Source organism: Salarias fasciatus, chromosome 6, assembly GCF_902148845.1.
Source record: "Salarias fasciatus chromosome 6, fSalaFa1.1, whole genome shotgun sequence".
Taxonomy (NCBI): domain Eukaryota; kingdom Metazoa; phylum Chordata; class Actinopteri; order Blenniiformes; family Blenniidae; genus Salarias; species Salarias fasciatus.
Window position 1 is genome coordinate 24,563,467 of NC_043750.1, and position 21,713 is coordinate 24,585,179.

The 21,713-nt window shown below is 44.1% G+C and overlaps 1 protein-coding gene across 1 annotated transcript in view; it reads right to left on the reverse strand.

The window, feature by feature from the left end:
* Nucleotides 1-17,055, reverse strand: part of myo15ab (myosin XVAb) — a 58,473-nt gene extending 41,418 nt beyond the window's left edge. Inside the window, exons 1-23 of the mRNA XM_030093359.1 lie at nt 14,903-17,055; nt 14,467-14,767; nt 11,699-13,810; nt 11,463-11,573; nt 11,009-11,326; nt 10,518-10,715; nt 10,123-10,355; nt 9,481-9,877; nt 9,134-9,216; nt 8,764-8,827; nt 8,519-8,628; nt 7,758-7,832; nt 7,535-7,625; nt 7,436-7,441; nt 7,243-7,346; nt 5,289-5,352; nt 4,462-4,575; nt 3,047-3,208; nt 2,699-2,812; nt 2,509-2,567; nt 2,044-2,167; nt 1,841-1,936; nt 330-461 (exon numbers count right to left, since the gene is read on the reverse strand). Coding sequence (XP_029949219.1) covers nt 330-461; nt 1,841-1,936; nt 2,044-2,167; nt 2,509-2,567; nt 2,699-2,812; nt 3,047-3,208; nt 4,462-4,575; nt 5,289-5,352; nt 7,243-7,346; nt 7,436-7,441; nt 7,535-7,625; nt 7,758-7,832; nt 8,519-8,628; nt 8,764-8,827; nt 9,134-9,216; nt 9,481-9,877; nt 10,123-10,355; nt 10,518-10,715; nt 11,009-11,326; nt 11,463-11,573; nt 11,699-13,810; nt 14,467-14,767; nt 14,903-17,016 — 7,182 coding nt within the window. The 5' untranslated portion in view covers nt 17,017-17,055. The remainder of the gene's footprint in view (nt 1-329; nt 462-1,840; nt 1,937-2,043; nt 2,168-2,508; nt 2,568-2,698; nt 2,813-3,046; nt 3,209-4,461; nt 4,576-5,288; nt 5,353-7,242; nt 7,347-7,435; nt 7,442-7,534; nt 7,626-7,757; nt 7,833-8,518; nt 8,629-8,763; nt 8,828-9,133; nt 9,217-9,480; nt 9,878-10,122; nt 10,356-10,517; nt 10,716-11,008; nt 11,327-11,462; nt 11,574-11,698; nt 13,811-14,466; nt 14,768-14,902) is intronic.
* Nucleotides 17,056-21,713: the final 4,658 nt, after the last annotated feature.

The following is a 21,713-nucleotide window of genomic DNA, read 5'->3' on the forward strand; positions in this document are numbered from 1 at the left end:
ATCCAAAAAAACTCCCACGTGTGTGTGTGTGTGTGTGTGTGTGTGTGTGTGTGTGTGTGTGTGTGTGTAAGCAGAGATACAAGCACCATAGGTGTCAAAGTATCACAGAATAAACTAATGGAGAGTACCAGCTGCACATATTGTGGCACTGGATATATTTTTTAAATACTGTGTTGATCATCAATACTTGTATATTGTGAGAACCCCCAACTGTCATGAAAACATTAGTAACCCAATTGTTTTTTTACATTCATTTTATCAGCTTTTACAGATTATTTTGGAGTATTCCTGTAGCTCTGGAAGACAAAAAGTCTGTCAGGTGTATTTACCTGGGGGAAACCGCATTGGTCATCCAGTATGCGCAGTATCCCATGAGGCTTAGCAGCAATGAGGTCAAGGCATGCCTGGTTGTGGCCGAAGGGCTGCTGCTGCCACTCAATCTGCTCCCGCATGTACTCCTCCTACACAGCACAAGTCAGCACACAACAACGAGAAAGTTCATCAGATTGGATGGTGTACATTAAACTTTTATAGCTCACAGTTGGTTTGTTCCGAGTTTTCACTTCAGCTGAAGTTTTTCCTGTATCTGTTAAGATTTAATGACCTCATATATTTTCATATATGAGGCTGCTGAATTTCTTAAATGCATGAGTTCTGGGTTACCCACTAAGCCGTGCAACTTTTGGCTATACACTGCTACTTTTCAAACGCTAAACAGAGGCGATGCTTTAAGAAACAGAGATTTAGAGCTCCGGCTCTATCGTGAGGGAAATTTTGTACAGCATGGATCTTTTTTAAGACTTTGCATTTCTCAAATTAGGAGTAAGTTAGTGCTGACCTGATCCACAGCAAAGACCCACAGTAGCAACTAAATTCATGTGCCGGAAAGCAGCTTCCCTAGGGCAAACACTGCATTTATTTAAAAAACAAACAAACAAACAAACAAACAAAAAAACGCCAAGATAGCAAACTTTATTTTTATTTTTTCCCTTCAATTGTGAGAGGAACGTTTTCTTACATTTCACAAGGCTTATTTTGTTTATTTTCAGTGTTGGTCATACTTCGAGCAAAATTGGCTTTTCATGTGAGAATCCATCAGTACACGTAATAAGCTTTCATCTCTCCACTCCGCTGTCACTTATACTTTCCTCTCATATCAGGCGTATGTTTAGATTGAATTATGCATGACCAGGAAGAATTGAAATAAACATGTTTTTTATCCCCTACTCACATTTCAGGAAGTATATTTTTCAAACAGTATATGGTCTCATCTGTGACTCTCCCCCTATGTATCCGTCCCTCCGATGAATACATTTCACCACATCAAACGGGAATAAAATCTATCTCCCTTTCACAATGATTAAAGCTTCTTCACCACCAGATCAGACAAAACACCTAAAATAAATGTCCATCAAAACCTAAATAAAGGTGTGCTGCCGACTCTAAAGAGGAAATCCCTGCAATCTCACAACACAGAGACGTTGCACTGAAGAATACAGCCAGGTTTATTTCTGATGAGCTGTGTACCAGAAACAAATATATGAGCTATAGTTTGTTAATAACATTAATCACACCTTTTGCACTAAAACTTGTTTTATAATTTCAATTTGTTTTCATTCTAAATTAAACCATAGTAACTGAAAAAAATGTATGTTTTATTGATGAAATATTAGTTTTACATCTACTATTTTAAGATTTCCTTTTAAAATTTACAAATCACAAATTGCATACTTCTCATTGATGTGTTTTTTTTCCTTTTTTTTTCCACTTAAGAGGTCGAGACGTAGTGTGAACACGGATGAGAACACGGATGAGAACACGGACCAGTGGTGACCCTGACCTGCTCCTCCTGGAAGATGACCTTGTTAAAGAAGAACTGCAAAGTTTCATTGGCGTAATTGATGCACAGCTGCTCAAAGCTGTTCACCTGTAGCTCCTGGAGATGAAGAGAAGACCCGTCAGGGTTTGTCATTACTTTACAAGGGTCAGTTCGAGTACATCGTCATTATAGCGTCACTCAGTGAGACTGTTAACTGGCCTGACCTCAAATCCATATATGTCCAATATGGAGATAGAGAGCGCCTCATTGCGCGGGTAGACCCGTCCGTTGATGCGCTCCGTCAGCCAACTAAACAGCAGCGAGTACAGGATCTTGGCAACAGCATCTCTATGAAAAACACACAATAAGGTTTCTATGGAAACAGAAAACCCGGTTCCTATGGAAACAGAGGACATCTGAAAAATCTTTTCCCCCAGCCCTGACGTCCTTTGTCCTCACATGCCTCTACCAAAGATTGGAAGAGAATATCAAAGACTCATCGTTCCCTCTCAGTAGTCTCCTGCTATGATTTTAGAGAAGGGGCGAAAAAAAAAAAAAAAATGAGGACACAAAAAGGCCTCAAATAAGACTGTCAGTCAGCCCTTTATTTCAAGTTGTTCCAAGCAGACCGGGGCGCATTGGATTAAATTTACCAGATACCACTGCAAGCCTACTCTTCTCTAACTCACCTGGCATCCACGGCACTCTCCACAGTCAGCGGAGTGTAGATCTTCTCCCGCACAGTATCCTGCAGGACGGCGTCAAACACACGTCACACACCCTGTATCATTTATTTCTTCCGGTTATTTTCATTACTGAGGGAAATAATTACGCATGTGGTTTGTGCCTAGATAAGGTGGCGAAGTGTGCTCTGCTCACTGTCAGTTTGAAGGTGACGGATTTCTGCAGGCTGTCAGGTGAGACCTGCAGCAGCTCAGCCACCACCCTGATCTCCTGCGTGCTCACCACCGACGCAACCTCCTGACCCTCAGCCTGCGGGAACACAGACACACACACACACACACACACACACACACACACACACACACACACACACACACACACACACACACACACACACACACACAGAGCAGCGTACAAATTCATTATTACCTTCATCCATCAACATCATCATTATCATTCAGCCGTGAAACCGAATGCATTCATGTAGCATTTTTATGTACCAGTGTGTGTGTGTGTGTGTGTGTGTGTGTGTGTGTGTATAACCTGGTGTGGCTGAAAGTAGACGTTCCCCAGATGAAGGACAGACGACAGTACTCTGTAGATACCGTTTTGCTCCTCTGGGTTGAAGCACATAATGTCCATGGCACTCAGCAAACGCCTGAAGTCCTCCCCATCATCCTTCCCCTCTATGGTACAGTTCCCTCCCTGGGTCCATGCACACACACACACACACACACACACACACACACACACACACACACACACACACACACACAAATGTAAGCAGCAGTAGCAACCTGATGAAATTCACCTCTAATAGAAGAACAAATTAGAATAACAAGAAATTCTAATACATTTTATTCATTTGCACTTTTCAAGTCACCTTACATGAATAAATCAGGACACCTACGGTAGGATAAATACAACACGTGTACCATAAAATCTGAATAAAAGCCATTAAGATGAAGGCCAGTCAGAACAAGTATGCTGTGAGACATGATTTGAAGATGAGTACATGTGAGGAGGTGTTTCTAGAACGGCGGGACAGACAGGTGGAATGCAGAGGAGAGAAGCAGGCGAGGACCTGAGTGTGCAGGAGGGCGCGCGTGTTTCCAAGAGTTCAGTGAAGTATGGAGGAATATTATTATGGAGGGTTTTTAAAGTGACGAGCAGGAAGGGAGCCAGTGAAGCTGTTCAAAGCTGAGTGGAGCCAGTTGTGGAGATGATGGGGGCAGTTTTGGACTAATTAAAGTTTATGAAGGGATTTGTGTGGTGAACCTTATAAAAGAGCATCGCAGAAACCAAGGCGGGAGGAAACAAGTTTGTCTCAGGTGATATTGTTGATGTGGGAGGTGAAGGGCACTCATGTTTTTGGCCTGAGGGAAGGGATGGACTGGTGAGTTGTCAGTGTTTAATGAAAAGCTGTCAGACTCAGAAAGTGAAGTTTGGTGCCAACAAGAACAATTCCAGTTTTATTTCAGCTGAGTTTGAGGAAGTCATGAGTGAATACACTTGGACTTTTTGGAGGCAGTCGGTGTGGCGTTGGGTTTGGAGGACAGGTAGAGCTGAGTGTGATGATAATGATAAGAAGATCCACTGATCAGCTCCAACTTCAAACTCCTGTTTTTTGCTCCAGCATCTTTGCTGTACTGCTATATAGATCATTTACATCTATACAAATCATATGTATCATTTCTGTCTGTAGCTGAATGAGACACTTCTGATTAAAAATTATAGATCCACCAAAGACATTGGTAGATGGTAAGTAAATTGTTTGTGCGTCAAAAATAAGGTATATTTTCCACTGTATCACAAGTTCCGTGAGGAATTAGACAAGTCACAGTTACAGGTTAGATAGTGAACTATTGGAGTGAACGAGAATCAAAGCAATGCTCTCCAGAAATCAACGAATGCACACACAGACAGGCAGAGTGTGTGTGCAGTAGTTATGTGAGTACCTGATTCAGATAGTAGTAGGTCTCGGCTTCCTGCAGATACAGTGAGTGTTTCTCATGAGGAGGAAGACCCGCCAGCATCTCATAGAAGATGTGGTAGTTCCTTTCTGATTTGGCCTGTAAACACAAAATAAATATATACACACAAATATTGCATATCCATACCCCAACCGCCTTTCATCAGGGAGAACCCCACATTTTCTGGTGCCCAAAGCCATTTTGTTTTGGCCTGCTCTTTCTTTCTTTGTCCTCCACTAGTTGTTTATGGTGGATGATCCACTCTAGGGTAAAAGGTTAAAAAAAAGTCTACAGTGGGAAAATACAGCTTATGAAAGGTAAAAGAAAAACATTTACATTATATACATTAAAAAATATGTTTCCTTTGAGCTCGGTTGTGTGAGTGAGAGTCCATCCCAGATGACCCTGGACAAAAGGTAGACTACGACCTGAAACCACCAGTTTCTAGTCCAGATTTCCTTTCTAGTCCTGATAAAGAGACAGTCGAGCAGAAGAACATCCAAGCTCCGATTAAACATGTGCAAATATTCCCTTAGTTTCACAATTTACTTTTTTCTCTGTGTTTGTGTCATTAACAAAATGGACAAAGCTCACAGATACAGTAATATTTAGAGAAAGTTGAATATTGAATAGATAGATTGATAAATAAAGTAATGCAAAAACATGTTTCGACCTAAGCATCTTAAACACTTCTCATGAGGTCAGCCTGTGTAATCTCCTGTTTCTTACGATGACTCAGGTGTAAGACGACTCCCTTCAGACTTACTGCTTGTGTGTGTACATGTGTGTGTTGCACCCTTTTTTTTTTTTACCTGAAAGACAATGCGGGACTTCTCCAACAGGTACTGAGACGTTATGGCACCGCTGATTACACCCCTGGTAAATGACACACACACACACACACACACACACACACGCACGCACGCAGGCGGACTGAGTTAAATAACAGGTCATGCATGTGTAATGTGTTCGGATCTTCTCTGAGAACAGAAGATCAGCTCCCCGTCTAACTGTGCCACTGGGACGTGTTAGCATATTCTCCACTAAGCCCAGCTCGTTTGCAGACAAGATGACTATTCAGAGTTAAGCTAACATGCAAGCTGTGAGTTGGCGGTACACGGCTCTGTGTTTATCAGGGAGAATCTACAGCAAATCTGCCTTCCTAGTAGACAAATGGCTGGTAATATTTCAGAGGCATGCAGTAACTATGGTGACACAATCATTGGTGTGTTTGAATCAAATCTCATTTATTCACAGTGTCTTAACAGCTTCTGGGGTCTATTATCAGCATGCTACTTCCTATACTTTTCTTTAAGACACTGTTGGATTTCAACAATAAAAAAATACTTCAAAGCCAATAAAATACTGCTCAAAACATGCAAAAATATGGTAGTTAATCCATTCGCAAGGTGACGACAGAATGAAAGTATTTCACAAATTTACACATAGCTATTATCATTTTAGTGTAATAATAAAGAGGAAGCCAGAATAAACCTTTTTCCCTTCCTCCTGAGGAGGACAGAAAAGTCCAATGGAAACGATCAATTCATGAAATCCTTCAGCCGTCACAGACCGCAGCACTGCTGACCTTCCTGGACTGATAAAAGTGAAATTGGTTTCCCAAAACAGAAAAGGAAGAAAAACCTTCTACCAAGCATTTCTCAAGGCTTATCAGACCCATACTCTGACTAACTCTTGAAAGTTAGCACTATTGAATAGTTTTCTCAAAATATCTTGCAAATATCTTGTTATATGTTCCCAAATTAAACAAGCTTTGATTGTTCACCTTTATCAAGGATCTAATGTCTGGTTTGATTGGGACAAATTACACTATTCAGATGAAACATGAACTAACTTATAAAACATATCAATTTTGTACAGTTTTCTTCACACTAAAGCAGGCAACGGAGCTCAACTTGAACTTTGGTTTTCAGTGACAGACACATCACCATGACAGTTGTCTTTAAAGGGACAGTTGTAAAGTGAAAAAATGGAATGACACAGAGATCCCTGGTGGTCTCTGCTGTTCCTGATTTTAATTGTTGATGTAAAAAATATGTGCAAGTATATTTCTTTGGTATCAAAACACGAATATTTTTGAATTATTTAGAGAAAGATAACTATCAAAGATCAGAAAAGTCAATATGTGTACAGATAAATCCAGCCTTTACTTTTGAAGAACTTGATGCTTTTCTTGGGGCCAAAATAATTTTGCTTCTCAATTTTATGTTAAGTGCATTCACAAACATGTTTTGGATTTCCTTCCTTCATTTAACTATGATTATTTTACTATTCTATGGGAACTCAATCACTTGAAGTTAAATGCCATAATGGAAACATAGCTGAAGGCAGGAGGCTGTCATTTTACTCAGTGCAGCAGCATGGATTATTATTTCAAGACTTGCATTTCAAGGGGTCAACATGAAATAACACACTGGAAGTCCAGACTTAATTTTAAGGCCTGGAGATTGATACATGTCTCTTAGATGTTTGAACAGTTAGTTTTTGGCTGATATTTTGTGGATCAAACCTTACTGACCACAAATCTCACTGAACGGAGTGCAAGTAGAAAAAGTAGATAAAGTATAAAAATGGGCACAATTCTCTCTCTTTTTTTTTTTTTTTTGTACCTATAAGTTGCTTGTCACACATTGTATAATATTGCTGACAAGAAGATGGAAAATTCTGTTTCTCTGGACTGAATGAGAATGACTATTTTAATGAGTCACACTTCTCAAACGCTTGATGAAAGTTGTTGGTACTCACTCCTCCATGTAGATCTGCGTGTATTTGCCAAAGCGTGAGGAGTTGTCATTGCGCACTGTTTTGGCATTCCCAAAGGACTCCAACAGGGGCGTGGCCTCGAGGATCTGACCAGTGACCACAGACAAACATGTTACCATGGCTACCTCCAACACTTACAGCAAATTGAACTAAATGATGAGAATAAACATTTTACCTCTATCTGAAGAAATGAGCAGATGGAAGGGTGTAGATAAATGTTAGTTTCACAAAGAAAACTATGTATTCAGACAATATGGCGATAGTGGATAGCTACCTGTTGGGTGACGTTGCGTTTGTGATGTATGGCTGTAAGGTAACGCAGGATCAGTTTTGTAGCTTCAGTCTTTCCTGACCCACTTTCTCCACTGAAATAGCAAACATGACACGATCTGTTTTCATTCACTGGACAGGCGAGTAGTTATAATCACAATGTCATATGAACTTTAACTTTAATTTTTTTATTTCAGTATGGTAAACTGAATCATGGAGTTTGATACCTGATCACAATACACTGGTCCTTTTTGGCATCCATCATGGTGTTATAAGAGAGATTAGCAATGGCAAAAAGATGACTGCAACACAGGAAAAAACAATGTACATGAAAAAAAAAAATAGTTTTTTGTATGCACTTGTGTGTGAGTGTGCATGCGTGCATGTGCGCGTGGGTGTTTGTGTGTGTAAAGTGGTAGTGAAATCCATAACCAAACTCTCCCCTGGCAACCAACCAATAACAATGTAACAGGAGTCGCTTACCAACACCTGAGAGCGCCGGCATTTACACCTCCATTCAACAGTGTACTGTATCTCAAGAGCACAGCTTACACCACATGTAGACAGATGTCAAGCAATGATGTAATCACACAAGCACAAACTGCCTCAGAGAGGAGAGTTGAGCTTATCTTCTCCACTCAGCTCTTAATTCCACTAAATTCTCAGAGTTTACTAAATTTGTTATTTTAATGAGACAAAGTCATTATAAATGTTAGTTTGCTTCTGGCTGTCTTTTGATAAAATGCACATTGTCAGATTATTGGGAATTAGATAAAGCAGATGTGCTTATTCTAGTAGGCTTAACGACTCGTGAAGAGTCAAAATATTTTAAAAAAAGCCTTTTTTGCTTTGTGGAAGTCTCTCACTTCAGGACATTTCGACAATGTCTCTGGCTGAAAACTCAACATAAGGTGGAAAGTTCAGGGTTGAGTACCCCCCCCCCCACCCCACACACACACACACACACACACGAGCGTCAAGGTCTTACGGAGGATTGTCACCCAGACCACGGCCTTCATACTGGAGCACCATGTCTGTGCCATAAATGTTGAGCAACTTGTACGGGTTCACAGACACCAGGATGCTGCCGATGTAGGTCTGAAGTGAGGAAGATGAGCAGATGAAGGAAAGGACAGGAGAAAGAACAAGAGTAATTTAAAGCATCTGACTTACAATGTCTGTGACATTTGATGATATTAACCATCTAATTTGCATTTTAGGAAATCAGCATACATATACAAGCTCCTGGTCATAGCGTTTCTTCAGGTTCATCAGGACTGTGGTCTCATTCAGCTCACTGAAATTAAACACAGAGGAAATTAATACACATGCACTGAGCACATATTGTCACAGAGGGGAACTACTCCCACACTCACTTTGACACCTACTTTGACATCCAGCATTAATTAGTTTTCTGAGGCAGTCTGGAGCGTTCTGATTTCTTAAAAACTTTAGCTTCCTTCAGAAGTGAAGGGATAGTTCACATGGGTGTTTCTCTTGGCTTAAATTCTTATAATGATAGGGTTTCACAGTGGAGAAGCAAAATGCTTATGAGTGTGAGACATGAGTGCAACAAGACCTGGGAACACTAGATTGTGCTTACGGGAGTTGTGTCAGGTCCTCCATTCCCTCCGCCCAGCGTTTAACCCTGTGGCCTGTTGTGGGCATGCTCAGAATGGAATAGATCTGGTCACACAAGCATAATCACACGTAATTAGTCCAACACTGTCAAAGCTCGAGGTCTCTTGTCAACCCTTGATGCAAAGTTGGCGTGAAATATGCAGAAAGTCAGATTGGCTGGTTTTTGAGCTTCAGTGGAAAATTATCTTGTAGGACATTCAATTTGAAAGCATCATAGTTTGAATTCTAGTATAAAAACAATATAAAAATCTCAAATCCATTCAAAAACACACAAATGGTGCTATCATATCAATTCATTGATTTAGGTACCTTGTCATACCAGCTTTGACCTGGCAACTTTTCTCTATCAGGAGTCCACTCTGGATCTTGAGGCTGTCCATCCACAGCTTGAGGTTTTGGTGAATATCCATCTAAGATCCCTGCTTCTCTGTACAAGGACCACTTAGTCAAATTCTGGACCGTCCCATGTGGTAAAACCCTCTCAGCTGCCCAAACATCTTCCCCTCCCTCCATTCCTCCTCCTTGGGCGTTCCTGGCCCAATGGCCTGAGCGTGGCCCGTATGGAGGAATCACAGCATAGCAATTATCTTCACCCTGCAGTCCTGTTGGCACCATGTAGGAGGCATAACGCAGGTGCTGGTTTTGGATGGCTTCAGATAAACGAGGATTGTGGAACCGACGTGTGAGAAGAGACTTCTCTGGCAGCCTATGAAACAAGGAATTACTCACTTTCATAAAGAACATGCAGAACAATGGATATGATTAAAGAAGAATATTTTGCTTGCTTGCAATTACAGGCAAATCCTACACTCTGGATTTGCCTGTATTTTATTATGCACTGGTAAAACAGAAATGTCCAGCTTACTGTTTGATTTCTCAATTGATACTATTCAAAACTACACAAATAATAAAACTGTCTTTCCTAATATAAATTTATATTGTTTTTCTTACCTATAGCTGACACCACGTAGTTCCTCATTTTGTATTGCAGAGGCAAGGTTGGGAGGGGTGGGTTTGGGAGCACCTGACAGTGCAGAGCTGTCTGGCAGATTATAAAGACGTGCAGAACGAAGTGCCTGGTTTTGCCTGAGAGCAGATGAAAGGTTTGGCTTTTGGCCTGGGATAACCAGAGAACCATCAGGAAGCCGGTAAGATGCACTGCGCAGGTTTTCATTCAGAAGGGCCTGTAGCAGGCAGAAGAAAAGCCGCAAATAGTTATGCTATGCACAATTTCATCACACACTCTAATGGGCTGTAAAGACTTAAGTTTTTTATAGTAGTGAAACTGAACAAAGTAAATACTTGCTGTAATAAAATAAAATTCCAAGCAAATTTAACAAGCGTACTTTAGACAGCTCAGGGGCAACTGGTTTCCGCGGGTCAATGATGATGGTTCCATCTGGCAGAGTGTAGGACGCCTCCTTCAGATACGGATTCTGCAGGGCCGCCGCTAAGGTGGGGCTCTTTGGTTTCCTTGGGTCCACTATAATAGTTCCATCGGGGAGTGTATATGAAGCTCCTTTCAAGGCTGGGTTATTGAGAGCCTAAGTATTACAACAGCTTTCAGTTAGGGCCGCCTTGAGCCATTCAACAAATGCAATTTGTTTAGTTTTCATTGAATTATGGCAGCAGGTTGGAATACAAATTATCTTAAGTAAATATTGCACTGGATTACTTTGTGACAGGTTACCTTTCAATTATGCATACTTTGTCACTAGTACATAATTTGTATAATATGGTAGTGGGCTTGTGATATGAGAAAAATAATGGATAACAAACAAACACAAAGTGACAGGAAATTGGAAAACATAAGAAAACAATAAAATAGAGTTGTAACCTTTGCCAAGTTTGGTGAAATTGGTATATTGGGATCTTGAACTCCCTCTGGCAGACTGTAGGAGGCATTTCGTAGTGCTGGGTTTTGAAGAGCATTGGCTAGATTTGGGGAGACAGGTTTCCTTGGATCAATGATAATAGTGCCATCTGGTAGGGTGTACGAAGCACTTTTTAGATAAGGGTTCTGAAGTGCTGCTGCAAGGTTGGGGGACTTTTTCTTCTTAGGGTCAATTACAATGGTACCATCGGGGAGTGAGTACGAGGCTTCACGCAGGATTGGGTTGTTAAGAGCTTTTGCCAAATTTGGGGAAATGGGTTGCTGGAAAAGCAGGGAAAAAAAAGCAGCAAAAGTTTGTTTAAATCTGACACATGCATGATGACAAATCAAAGAAAACAGAACAACCACAACAGATTTACTGGAATTATTTTGGGGATAAGTTTAGTTGAGTAATTACTTGCTGTCTGGGATCAATTATGGTGCCATCAGGTAGTGTATATGAAGCACTTTTTAGATCTTGGTTCTGAAGAGCTCTTGAAAGGTTCGGAGACGCAGGCAACCGGGGGTCCTTCGGGACGCAACAGGAAAGAGTAGAAAAACCTTAACAATTAGGTTATAAAGTGATACAACATGTATATTACACATACACAACAGGTTGAGAAGACATTTTTTGCATACAAAATTTTCACTTACCCTAATAACTGATCCATCAGGCAAAACATAAGAGGCCCCACGGATTTGTTGGTTCTGAAGTGCATGGCCAAGTTTTGGAGATGAGCGTGAGTCTGCATATGGTGAGACCAAAGTTCCATCTGGCAGTCGATATGAAGCCTGCATTAGTTGCTGATTTTGCAAGGCACTCCCAAGCATTGGGGAACTGGGTGGTCGTGGTCCATATGGAGACCTTCTGAGTTGTACAGGTGTCTGATAAGATGCTTCCCGAAGGTTTGGATTCTGCTGAAGAGCACTGTAGACCTGTGGCCCAACTGGTGCATAAGGATTACGACGCTGCATCAGAGGAGATCTTAAAGTTGAAACATTTTGCAAGCCAGATCGATTTTGTAGAGCATCGTAAAGCATGGGTGCAGGTCCAGGCTCCGAGATATAATCATAAGGAGTAACAACAGTTGGTCCATATGGTGAATGTAATTGGGGTAGATGATAAGAAGCCACTCCCTTTACTGCTTGTCCATGTCTCATGGCTCCTGAGAGCATTGGAGATGACGGTACCGAATGGGCATAAGGGGATTGCGGTCTTTGTAGAGGAGACACATAAGATGCTTCTCTCAAGGCTTGATTTTGGAGAGCTCCAGATAACAATGGAGAAGAAGGAGCCACAGGCTGTTCATAAAGTGAAACTGGCCTTTGTAAAGGGGAAATATAGGATGCATCTCTAATAGCTTGATTCTGCAGTGCCCCAGACAATACAGGAGATGAGGGAATATAAGGTTCCACAAATTCAGGAGTCATTTCATTCATGCCTACCATTTGGGCTGCACCAGATAGCATTGGAGAAGAAGGAGCAACTACCTGGTGTGATTGTTCAATATAAGGATCTGGATATGCATCAGAAAAATGAGCTTCTGGGGAATAAGCAGGCGAATGTACAGCATGAGGTGAAAGGATAGGTGAGGAATGATGAGAAAGACGTGGAGAAAGACGTGGAGAAAGACGTGGAGAAAGTCGTGGAGACGCCGGATAGGACATATGCTTAAGGGAAGGTTGAGGTGAGGGAGGAGGCATCATCCTTCTTGACTGCTGGGCAATGAGGGGACGTCCCCGAGCTATGGGGCGAGGATGAAAACGGCCAGACTCTCTTCTCTCCAGTGGCACTCGGTGAATCATGTGAGGAGACTGAAAAGGAGAGGACTGGAGGGAGGAGTCCACTGTGAGAATGGAAGACCTATTGCTTCTGATGGAGGAGGCACGGAAAGGGCGGACATTCTGTGTTGGAGGGGGCACTGGGCGGCCCCGGAGACCCATAGGTGAAGGTCTGACAGTGCCTAAAGGAACATTTCCCCCCATCCGTGGCCTGGCCAGTGGTGTTGGGTCCCTGAGCAGTCGAGTTGAGCGACGTGAAAGAGTTGGAGATGAAGGAGCAGGATGTGGCCCAACTGGTGATAAACTGCGACGTGATGGAGAGGGAGAGGGAGACGGTCTTCTACTGAGATGTGGAGAGTGAGGTGGAGACACATGACTGGGAGACAGGGGAGGGGAGGGTGACCGCAGCAGCTTTCTAACTCCAAATGGGCTTTGGGCAGCACTGACTGGTAGTGGGGGACTTTGCCTTCTCATGGATGTATGGGGTGACAAAGGTGGAGAATGCTGCCTCATTGATGCCCTTGCAGAAGGTGGTGGACTGCGTCGTATCATAGAGGCACGTGGGGAGTGGGGAGGTGAGGAACCCCGAGCCATAGGGGAAGGTGATCTCTGAGGTTGCATTCTTCGACGACTGAGTGGAGATGCCATTGGAGATGCTGGAGGTGAGATTTGTCTTGACATAACAGAGGGAGGTCTTTGGGCATGAATGAACCCGCTCCTCATGGATGGTTGGGGGGAGAGGCTACGTCTCTGTGCAAGCATAGGAGACGGTAATGGGGAAGGCATAGCAGAAGGATGTTGTTGCATCTGTGGGGAAGGCATGATGACAGAACGACGCGATGGAGTTGGAGAGGGCTGTAAGCGGCGTGCAGAAAGTGGGGACATACTAGCTTGTTTGATAATCATGGCAGTTGGGGTAGGAATCAGTGGCGGGGCATAACCTTGCTGCTGTTGATGTGGCATCACCATTGGGTTGGTAGTCATCTGCTGCTGAAAAAACAAACCATTTGTAAAATTAGTATGAAAATTAATAAGAAAAGAAGTCTGTCAATGAAAATGGGGTCACAGACCGGTTTTAATAATATCATCCATCTTGGAAATGTTCAAAGAAATATTCATATCAGCCTTGTATTAATTGTATTTAATTAGTAAGATCAGCTATCTCTAGTGAAATATGTCACAGGAGACATTTGTGTAATTAAAGGAAACATTGCTGGATTAGTCCCCTACTGGCTGCTTTGCGCCACAAATATTCCCACCAAATATTCCATGAATTGAATCCACTCAAATAAGACTATCACTGAATGGCTTTCGTTATTCTGTTAAATGTCAGAGATTGAAAGCTTAATACCATAAACCCACAGCTCTATTGTTAGATATACTTTGCCACTCCTTTACTGAGTGGGAACATTATTGCTAATCAGTTGTGTAACAAACTTCAGCCTGTGTAAATCATGCTGGTTTCTTGGAGAGCCGATGGCAATGTGTTATTAATGTGCTTAGATGGATTTTATTTATCACATATTTACACTTATGCTTTCATTACAATACAATCACGTTAGCGGTTTGTCCTTCCGTGACTCTTCACATCTAAGGAGCATGGTGATACATAATCAATGACACAGTGGAGCTAGAATTACCTGTTGGGGTATAATTTGTTGAGGCATCATCTGCTGCTGTGGCAACATCATTTGCTGTGACATCATCTGCTCTTGTGGAGAAATCATCTGTGGCTGTGGTGACATAGTTTGATTGGGCATCATCTGTTGCTGTGGTAACATTGGCTGCATTTGCGACTGGATCATTTGAGGGGACATACTCTGATCGGGCTGTACAATCATCTGTTGCTGTGGTGACAGCATCTGTTGCTGTGAAGACAGCATCTGTTGCTGTGGTGACAGCATCTGTTGCTGTGGTGACAGCATATGTTGGAGTGATGAGCTCATTTGAGTAGGAATCATCATTGGCTCTTGAGCAGACATAATCATTGGTTGTTGAGCTGACATCATCATAGATGGTTGAGCAGGCATCATCATTGGCTGTTGAGCTGACATCATCATTTGTTGCTGTGGGGACATTGCCATTTGAGACTGTAATGATGCCATTTCACCAGGCAGGCCTGGTGCAAGAGGAATCTGGTCTTCATACTGGATATCTGACATGTCTTCAAATTCTGGATCAGGTGGCAACACAGGTGGAGGAGGTAATGGAACATCTAGACGCTCCTTCCCAAAAAGACGCACTTGAGGTCTAGGAACTCTAAATGTCACATCTCCTCCCTGAACTCCACCCATGTCATCCCCATATTGATCTACCTGGCCCATGTACGGGTCTCCATACATTCCTTGTGCTGGAGTTACTCCTTGTCCTCCAAAACCAAGGACCTGCTGGTCTCCTGGTGGGAATCCAACAATCTGTTGGGAGCTGAAGTCTTGATAGGGCATGCCAGTATCACTGTAACTGAGTTGATAGTCTGATGGTAATCCCCCTTGCATCCCCATAGCTGCTCCATAAGGGTTCTCATAAAAACCTGCCTGTTCGTTGTCATAATAACCCATTTGTTCTTCACCATAGTAAACTCCTTGGCCAGCTCCATCAAACCCCTGAGGCTGAGGTTCAAGAAATCCATTTACCCCATACATATGATCATCGCCTGTTGCATAGTAGTCAATACCCTCGTCACCATACATTGGTTGTTGTTGCTGGTAGCCATAATAATCAGCTTCTTGGTTGTTATGGTAGGCTTGTCCACTAAAATAAGGATCATAGTAATCTCCCATACCATCATCATAAAGACCATTCTCATAATATTCTGAATTTGGATCATACAATCCTTCCTCTTCATAGTAACCCAGATCTTGAAAGTCTGCCCCTCTTACTCCACTGTCATAATATAGCTGACCTTGGTCTCCATATACTGCAGCTGCTTCATCTGCATAACCTCCATAACCGTCATCATAGCCTCCATACCCTTTCTGGTGAGGTAAATACTGCTGATCATATCCATAGTGCTCCTCCCCATACTCATAACCATTATTGTGGTAACCATGTTTATAGCCTTTAGCTTGTCGACTTTGTCCTCTTCGCCCCCCCCAGCCATTACGTCCTAAATTTCCCCGCATTTTAGTGGACAGAAAACGCTTAGTCAGCCAGTTAGTTGCTGCTGCAACTTTGCCTAGCAACATACTTCTGTTCTTGAAGTCATCAGAAGGTCCGTCCCCAACCTTTTTGCCAAACAGCCCTTTGAAGAAGCCCCCCTTCTTCTCATTTGAATCTCTCCCACCACCAAGACGAAGCAGCATATAGGTTGGCTTCTTACCACCGTTAGCTGCTGCCCTTTCTTTAGCTTCTTTCTCTTTTTTCCTCTTTTTGCTGCCCTTAAACCTCATCATGAACCGAGAGGTGTGCTTCAGTATGGACTTGCGGCGTTTCTTCTTGGCAAGGCGGTTCTTCCTTTTGCCCAAACCAAGAAACAAACGTGATGTACTTTTCAACTTCTTCCTGCTGTTCCTTCGCCTCTTGAAGCCGGAAAATTTCATGAACATTCGGGACATGTTCTTCAGACCTTTCCTTGGAATTTCCTTTACTGGGATTTGTGGAGTTTCTTCTTTCTTTTTGCCCTTTTTCTTCTTTGCATCTTCAGATTTTCCTCCTTTATGATGGCCATCTTTAGATTTTTTCTTTGATTTGCTGTATTCCTCTTCATCTTCATCCTCATCCTCTTCCTCCTCATCTTCATCATCCTCATCTTCCTCTTCTGAGTCATCCACATGTCTGGATTTTCCCCCTTTCTTTGCTTTAGCTCCCTTGCCACCTCGCCCCCTTCCTCTCCTACCATCTTCTGAATCCTCCTCATCTTCTTCGCTTAGCTCTTCAGCCTCTTCCTCTTCACTCAGGAGCTCCTCTTCCTCTTCGGACTCCACTTTTTTACCTTTTCCTTTGTCCTTTCCTTTCTTTCCATCATCTTTTCCCTTGGACAGTTCTTCCTTTCCCTTCTTTCCGCCTTTCTTATCATCTTTTCCTCCCTTCTTGTCATCCTTTGCACCTTTCTTATCATCTTTGCTGGCTTTTTTGTCATCTTTCCCTCCCTTTTTATCATCCTTTCCTTTCTTTTCCTCCTCTTTCTTTTTCTCAGGTTCAGGTTTTCCACCTTTCTTTGCATCCTTTTTTGGGTCTTTCTTGCCAGGCATTTTCACATGTGGCTAGGAGCACACCATGCCCACTTGATGATATGCTGTGGAGTTCCTTTCGAACAAAAAGCACATAGATAGTGTTTGAATGGCAAACCTTTGCAATTATTTTTAACATCAAAAAATAAAACATAATCTTAAAAACAATCTGACCTTTAAAAGATTTCTTGTTTTAGATATGGCTTCGTGCTGGCCCTGTCTCCTTGTTCAGTATTTACTTGAAGACACAGCCACCTGGTCAAAGCAGTGCTCTGCCTGAATCTGGTCCCCATGAAGACTCCTGTCCAAATAAGCAAACTGACATGTAAAAGACATTTCACCTGACATGGTCACAGTCACATGGAAACATCCAAAAGACAAAATTAGAATTAGCCATTAACTAAACATGAGGAAGAATATTTTCTAAATTTATTTAGTAAGGGCTCAAATGCGAACACAACAAACCTACCCCACTAAGACACATGGTAAAGTCTCCAAAATTAGGACCAGTTTTCTTGGCAATGATCTTCAGTGGAAACACAACACTTTTGTTGGGTATCTACTTGGCAACAGTCCTCAGAATCCCTTAAAGTAAAACTTTTCAATGGGAAACCTTTGGAAAATGCTTGGGCTCCATCAATGTCTAAACAGGTGAAAATGAGACTTTCGAGAAATGCTCAGGCTCCTTCACTCACCCACTGCTACAACAGCTATAGTAAATAGTTCTGCTCATGAGCGAGTAGATGGACAATTACAACAATGGCAGCCTCAAGAGTGGCATAAATCCTAGTCCATAGTTTCCTGGGACTTGGTAGTTTTATGGTTGAGAATCACCCATAATAGAAATCCAACACGGTCAACTGCCCATATGAATGTCTGTGTCCTCGCTATTATAGCATATATCTGTCTTTGCATGTGTGTCTGGTTTCATTACAAAAGCAACCAACAGTGCCAACTTATGACCTGGCATGCTATCATTTTCAGTTTGTATGCCATTGCCATGTAACGGCAATGGCCAAGCGAACCGGCAGGCCAAGCGAACTGCAGCCCGAGTGGTTGTGGAGGCAAAAACTCGGGTCTGGGAGGAATTTGGGGAGGCCATGGAGGAGGACTATCGGTCAGCCTCGAAGAAATTCTGGCAAACCGTCTGGCGCCTCAGGAGGGGAAAGCAGGTCTCCGCCAACACTGTTTACAGTGGAGGTGGGGAGCTGCTGACTTCAACTGGGGATATTGTTGGACGGTGGAAGGAATACTTCGAGGACCTCCTCAATCCCGTCGCCACGTCTTCTGTGGAGGAAGCAGAGGCTGGGGTCTCAGAGGTGGATTCGTCCACCACCCAAGCCAAGGTCACCGAGGTGGTTGGTAAGCTCCTCGGTGGCAAGGCACCAGGGGTGGACGAGATTCGCCCTGAGTATCTTAAGTCTCTCGATGTGCAGGGACTGTCTTGGTTGACACGTCTCTGCAACGTCGCGTGGCAGTTGGGGACGGTGCCTCTGGATTGGCAGACTGGGGTGGTGGTCCCCCTGTTTAAAAAGGGGGACCGGAGGGTGTGCTCCAACTATAGGGGGATCACACTCCTCAGCCTCCCTGGGAAAGTCTATTCCAGAGTACTAAGGAGGAGGATTTGACCGATAGCCGAACCTCGGATTCAGGAGGAACAATGCAGTTTTCGTCCTGGTCGTGGAACAGTGGACCAGCTCTATACCCTCCAAAGGGTGTCGAGGGTTCGTGGGAGTTCACCCAACCAGTCCACATGTGTTTTGTGGACTTGGAGAAGGCGTTCAACCGTGCCCCTCATGGTGTCTTGTTGGGGGTGCTCCGGGAATACGGAGTCCGGGGCCCCTTGTTAAAGGGCAACTTCGGTTTTTTGACATCTGGACCTTATTTCTACGTGTGTGCATGCTCATATACTCACTCAGACAAACATTGTGCAGCACGGAGTCCTTCAGAAGTTATTTAGATCCAACCGATTTAACCGCACTTAGCAGGGGCCACAGCAACGGAGCTTCAGCGCGGGACATAATCTCTGCAAAGTCGCTCATTTCGGCTATATGTTTTCATCCATCGCCAGTGTTATCATAAAGCCAGCTCATCTACCGTCTTCAGGTGGGTCAGCTCAGCTGACGAGCTAACAGTTTTCACTAACTTAGCCACAATTACCTCAGATGGGAACTTCGCGGAACTGCTCTCCCCAGCAGAGAGGCACTTTGGCTGGGCCTCGGCTGTCACGTCGCACAGGCATCTGACTTCCAGGGCCGAGTCGTTCCGAGTCGGGGCTGAGGTGGGTAAACGGCCCGGAGCTTGCTCCACGGAGTCTCCAGAGGTCTTCAGGCTGGCCTGCTGGGTCTCTCCCCTCGCTGGGAGGACCCGGAGATCTCCAAGCCAGCCGGGGCGCAACGCGCGCAGGCCGCGGTTATGCACGCGGCTGCTGGGTCTCTCCCTTCGCCGGGAGGACCCAGAGGTCTCCAAGCCAGGCCTCGGTGCGCACGTGGTGCGCCCAGGCCGGCTTGGAGACCTCCGGAGACCCGCGGTGAGGAGAGACATCCAGGCGGAACGAGGCAGTTCCCCGCACATATCGCGGCCCACGCGGGGTGCGGCCAGGCCAGCCTGAAGACCTCCGGAGACCCCATGGAGCAAGCTCCGGGCCGTTTACCCACCTCGGCCCCAACTCGGACCGACTCGGCCCTGGAAGTCAGATGCCTGTGTGACGTGACAGCCGAGGCCCAGCCAAAGTGCCTCTCTCCTGGGGAGAGGAGCTCCGCGAAGTTCCCATCCGAGCTAATTGTGGCTAAGTTAGTGAAAACTGTCAGCTCGTCAGCTGAGCTGACCCACCTGAAGACGGTAGACGAGCTGACTTCATGATAACACTGGCAATGGATGAAAAAATATAGCCGAAATGAGCGACTTTGCAGAGATTATGTCCCGTGCTGAAGCTCCCTTGCCGTGGCCCCTGCTAAGTGCGGCTGAATCGGTTGGATTTAAATAAGTTCTGAAGGACTCCGTGCTGCACAATGTTTGTCTGAGTGAGTATATGAGCATGCACACACGTAGAAATAAGGTCCAGATGTCAAAAAACTGAAGTTGCCCTTTAAGGGCCGTCCGGTCTTTGTATGACCGGAGTAGGAGTCTGGTTCGCATTGCCGGCAGTTAGTCGGAGCTTTTCCCGGTGCATGTTGGACTCCAGCAGGGCTGCCCTTTGTCACCGGTTCTGTTTATAATCTTTATGAACAGAATTTCTAGGTCAGGGGCAGGAGGATTTCATCTCTGCTTTTTGCAGATGATGTTGTCCTGTTTGCTTCATCGAACCCGGACCTACAGCATGCACTGGGGCAGTTCGCAGCTGAGTGTGAAGCGACAGGGATGAGGATCAACACCTCCAAATCTGAGGCCATGGTCCTCGACTGGAAGAAGGTGGCTTGCCCACTCCAGGTCGGTGGAGAGACCCTGGCCCAAGTGGAGGAATTTAAGTATCTTGGGGTCTTGTTCACAAGTGAGGGATGGATGGAGCGTGAGATTGACAGGCGGATCGGTGCAGCAGCTGCAGTGATGTGGTCATTGTATCGGTCTGTTGTGGTGAAGAGGGAGCTGAGCCAAAAAGCGAAGCTCTCGATTTACCGGTCAATCTACGTTCCCACCCTCATCTATGGTCATGAACTTTGGGTCATGACCGAAAGGACACGATCCCAGATACAAGCGGCTGAAATGAGCTTCCTCTGTAGGGTGGCTGGGCGCTCCCTTAGAGATAGGGTGAGGAGCTCAGTCACCAGGGAGGAGCTCGGAGTAGAGCCGCTACTCCTCCACATCGAGAGGGGCCAGCTGAGGAGGCTCGGGCATCTGGTTAGGATGCCTCCTGGACACCTCCCTAGGGAGGTGTTCCGGGCATGTCCTACTGGGAGGAGACCCCGGGGAAGACCCAGGACACGCTGGAGAGACCATGTCTCTCAGCTGGCCTGGGAACGCCTTTGGACCCTCCCAGAGGAGCTGGAGGAACTGTCTGGGGACAGGGAAGTTTGGGCATCCCTGCTGAGACTGCTGCCCCCGCGACCCGGCCCCGAATAAGCGGTAGAAAATAGATGGATGGATGGACGGATGCCATTGCCATGTAATTAGTCATTGTTTTCTGAAGATTGCTGTCCAATTCTACAGTGCATTTTCACCTGAAACGTTGTTGTGAAACAGGACGTAGTGTGAATGAGTTTCTTTCTGGAGAAAAAAAATCATTCTTGATGTATTTGAGTTTCTGACTATGTACAGTGCTGTAAAAATATGTAATCATGTGTAAAAGTGACCATTCTATCCAGCAACACAAACAACACAACATCAGCTTCAGCAAATAATTAGAATCTTAGTCATGCATCGAGATATCCAATAATATCAAGCACTATCTTAGGGTATAAAACAAATTATGGGTCCAGAAAATAATGGTCTGGCCCTCACAGAGTACTTATCTTAACAGTTTGGAGACTGTTAGGATTACACGAACCAGACCACACTGAACCATGACACATCCACATAAGATCTGTGCTCAGTTCTGAAAGGTCCTTTAGACAAACTTCCAATAGAAATACTTCCAAAAATGCTTGCAAGGGGACAAATGATTCAACTCCACGTCAATAGATATTTGAGATTATCATAACAATTCACATCTGGCACTATAGTGTAACCTATGAACCCTTGAGTTTTGACCTCCTGTCAAGTAATGCAAACATGCTTTTCTT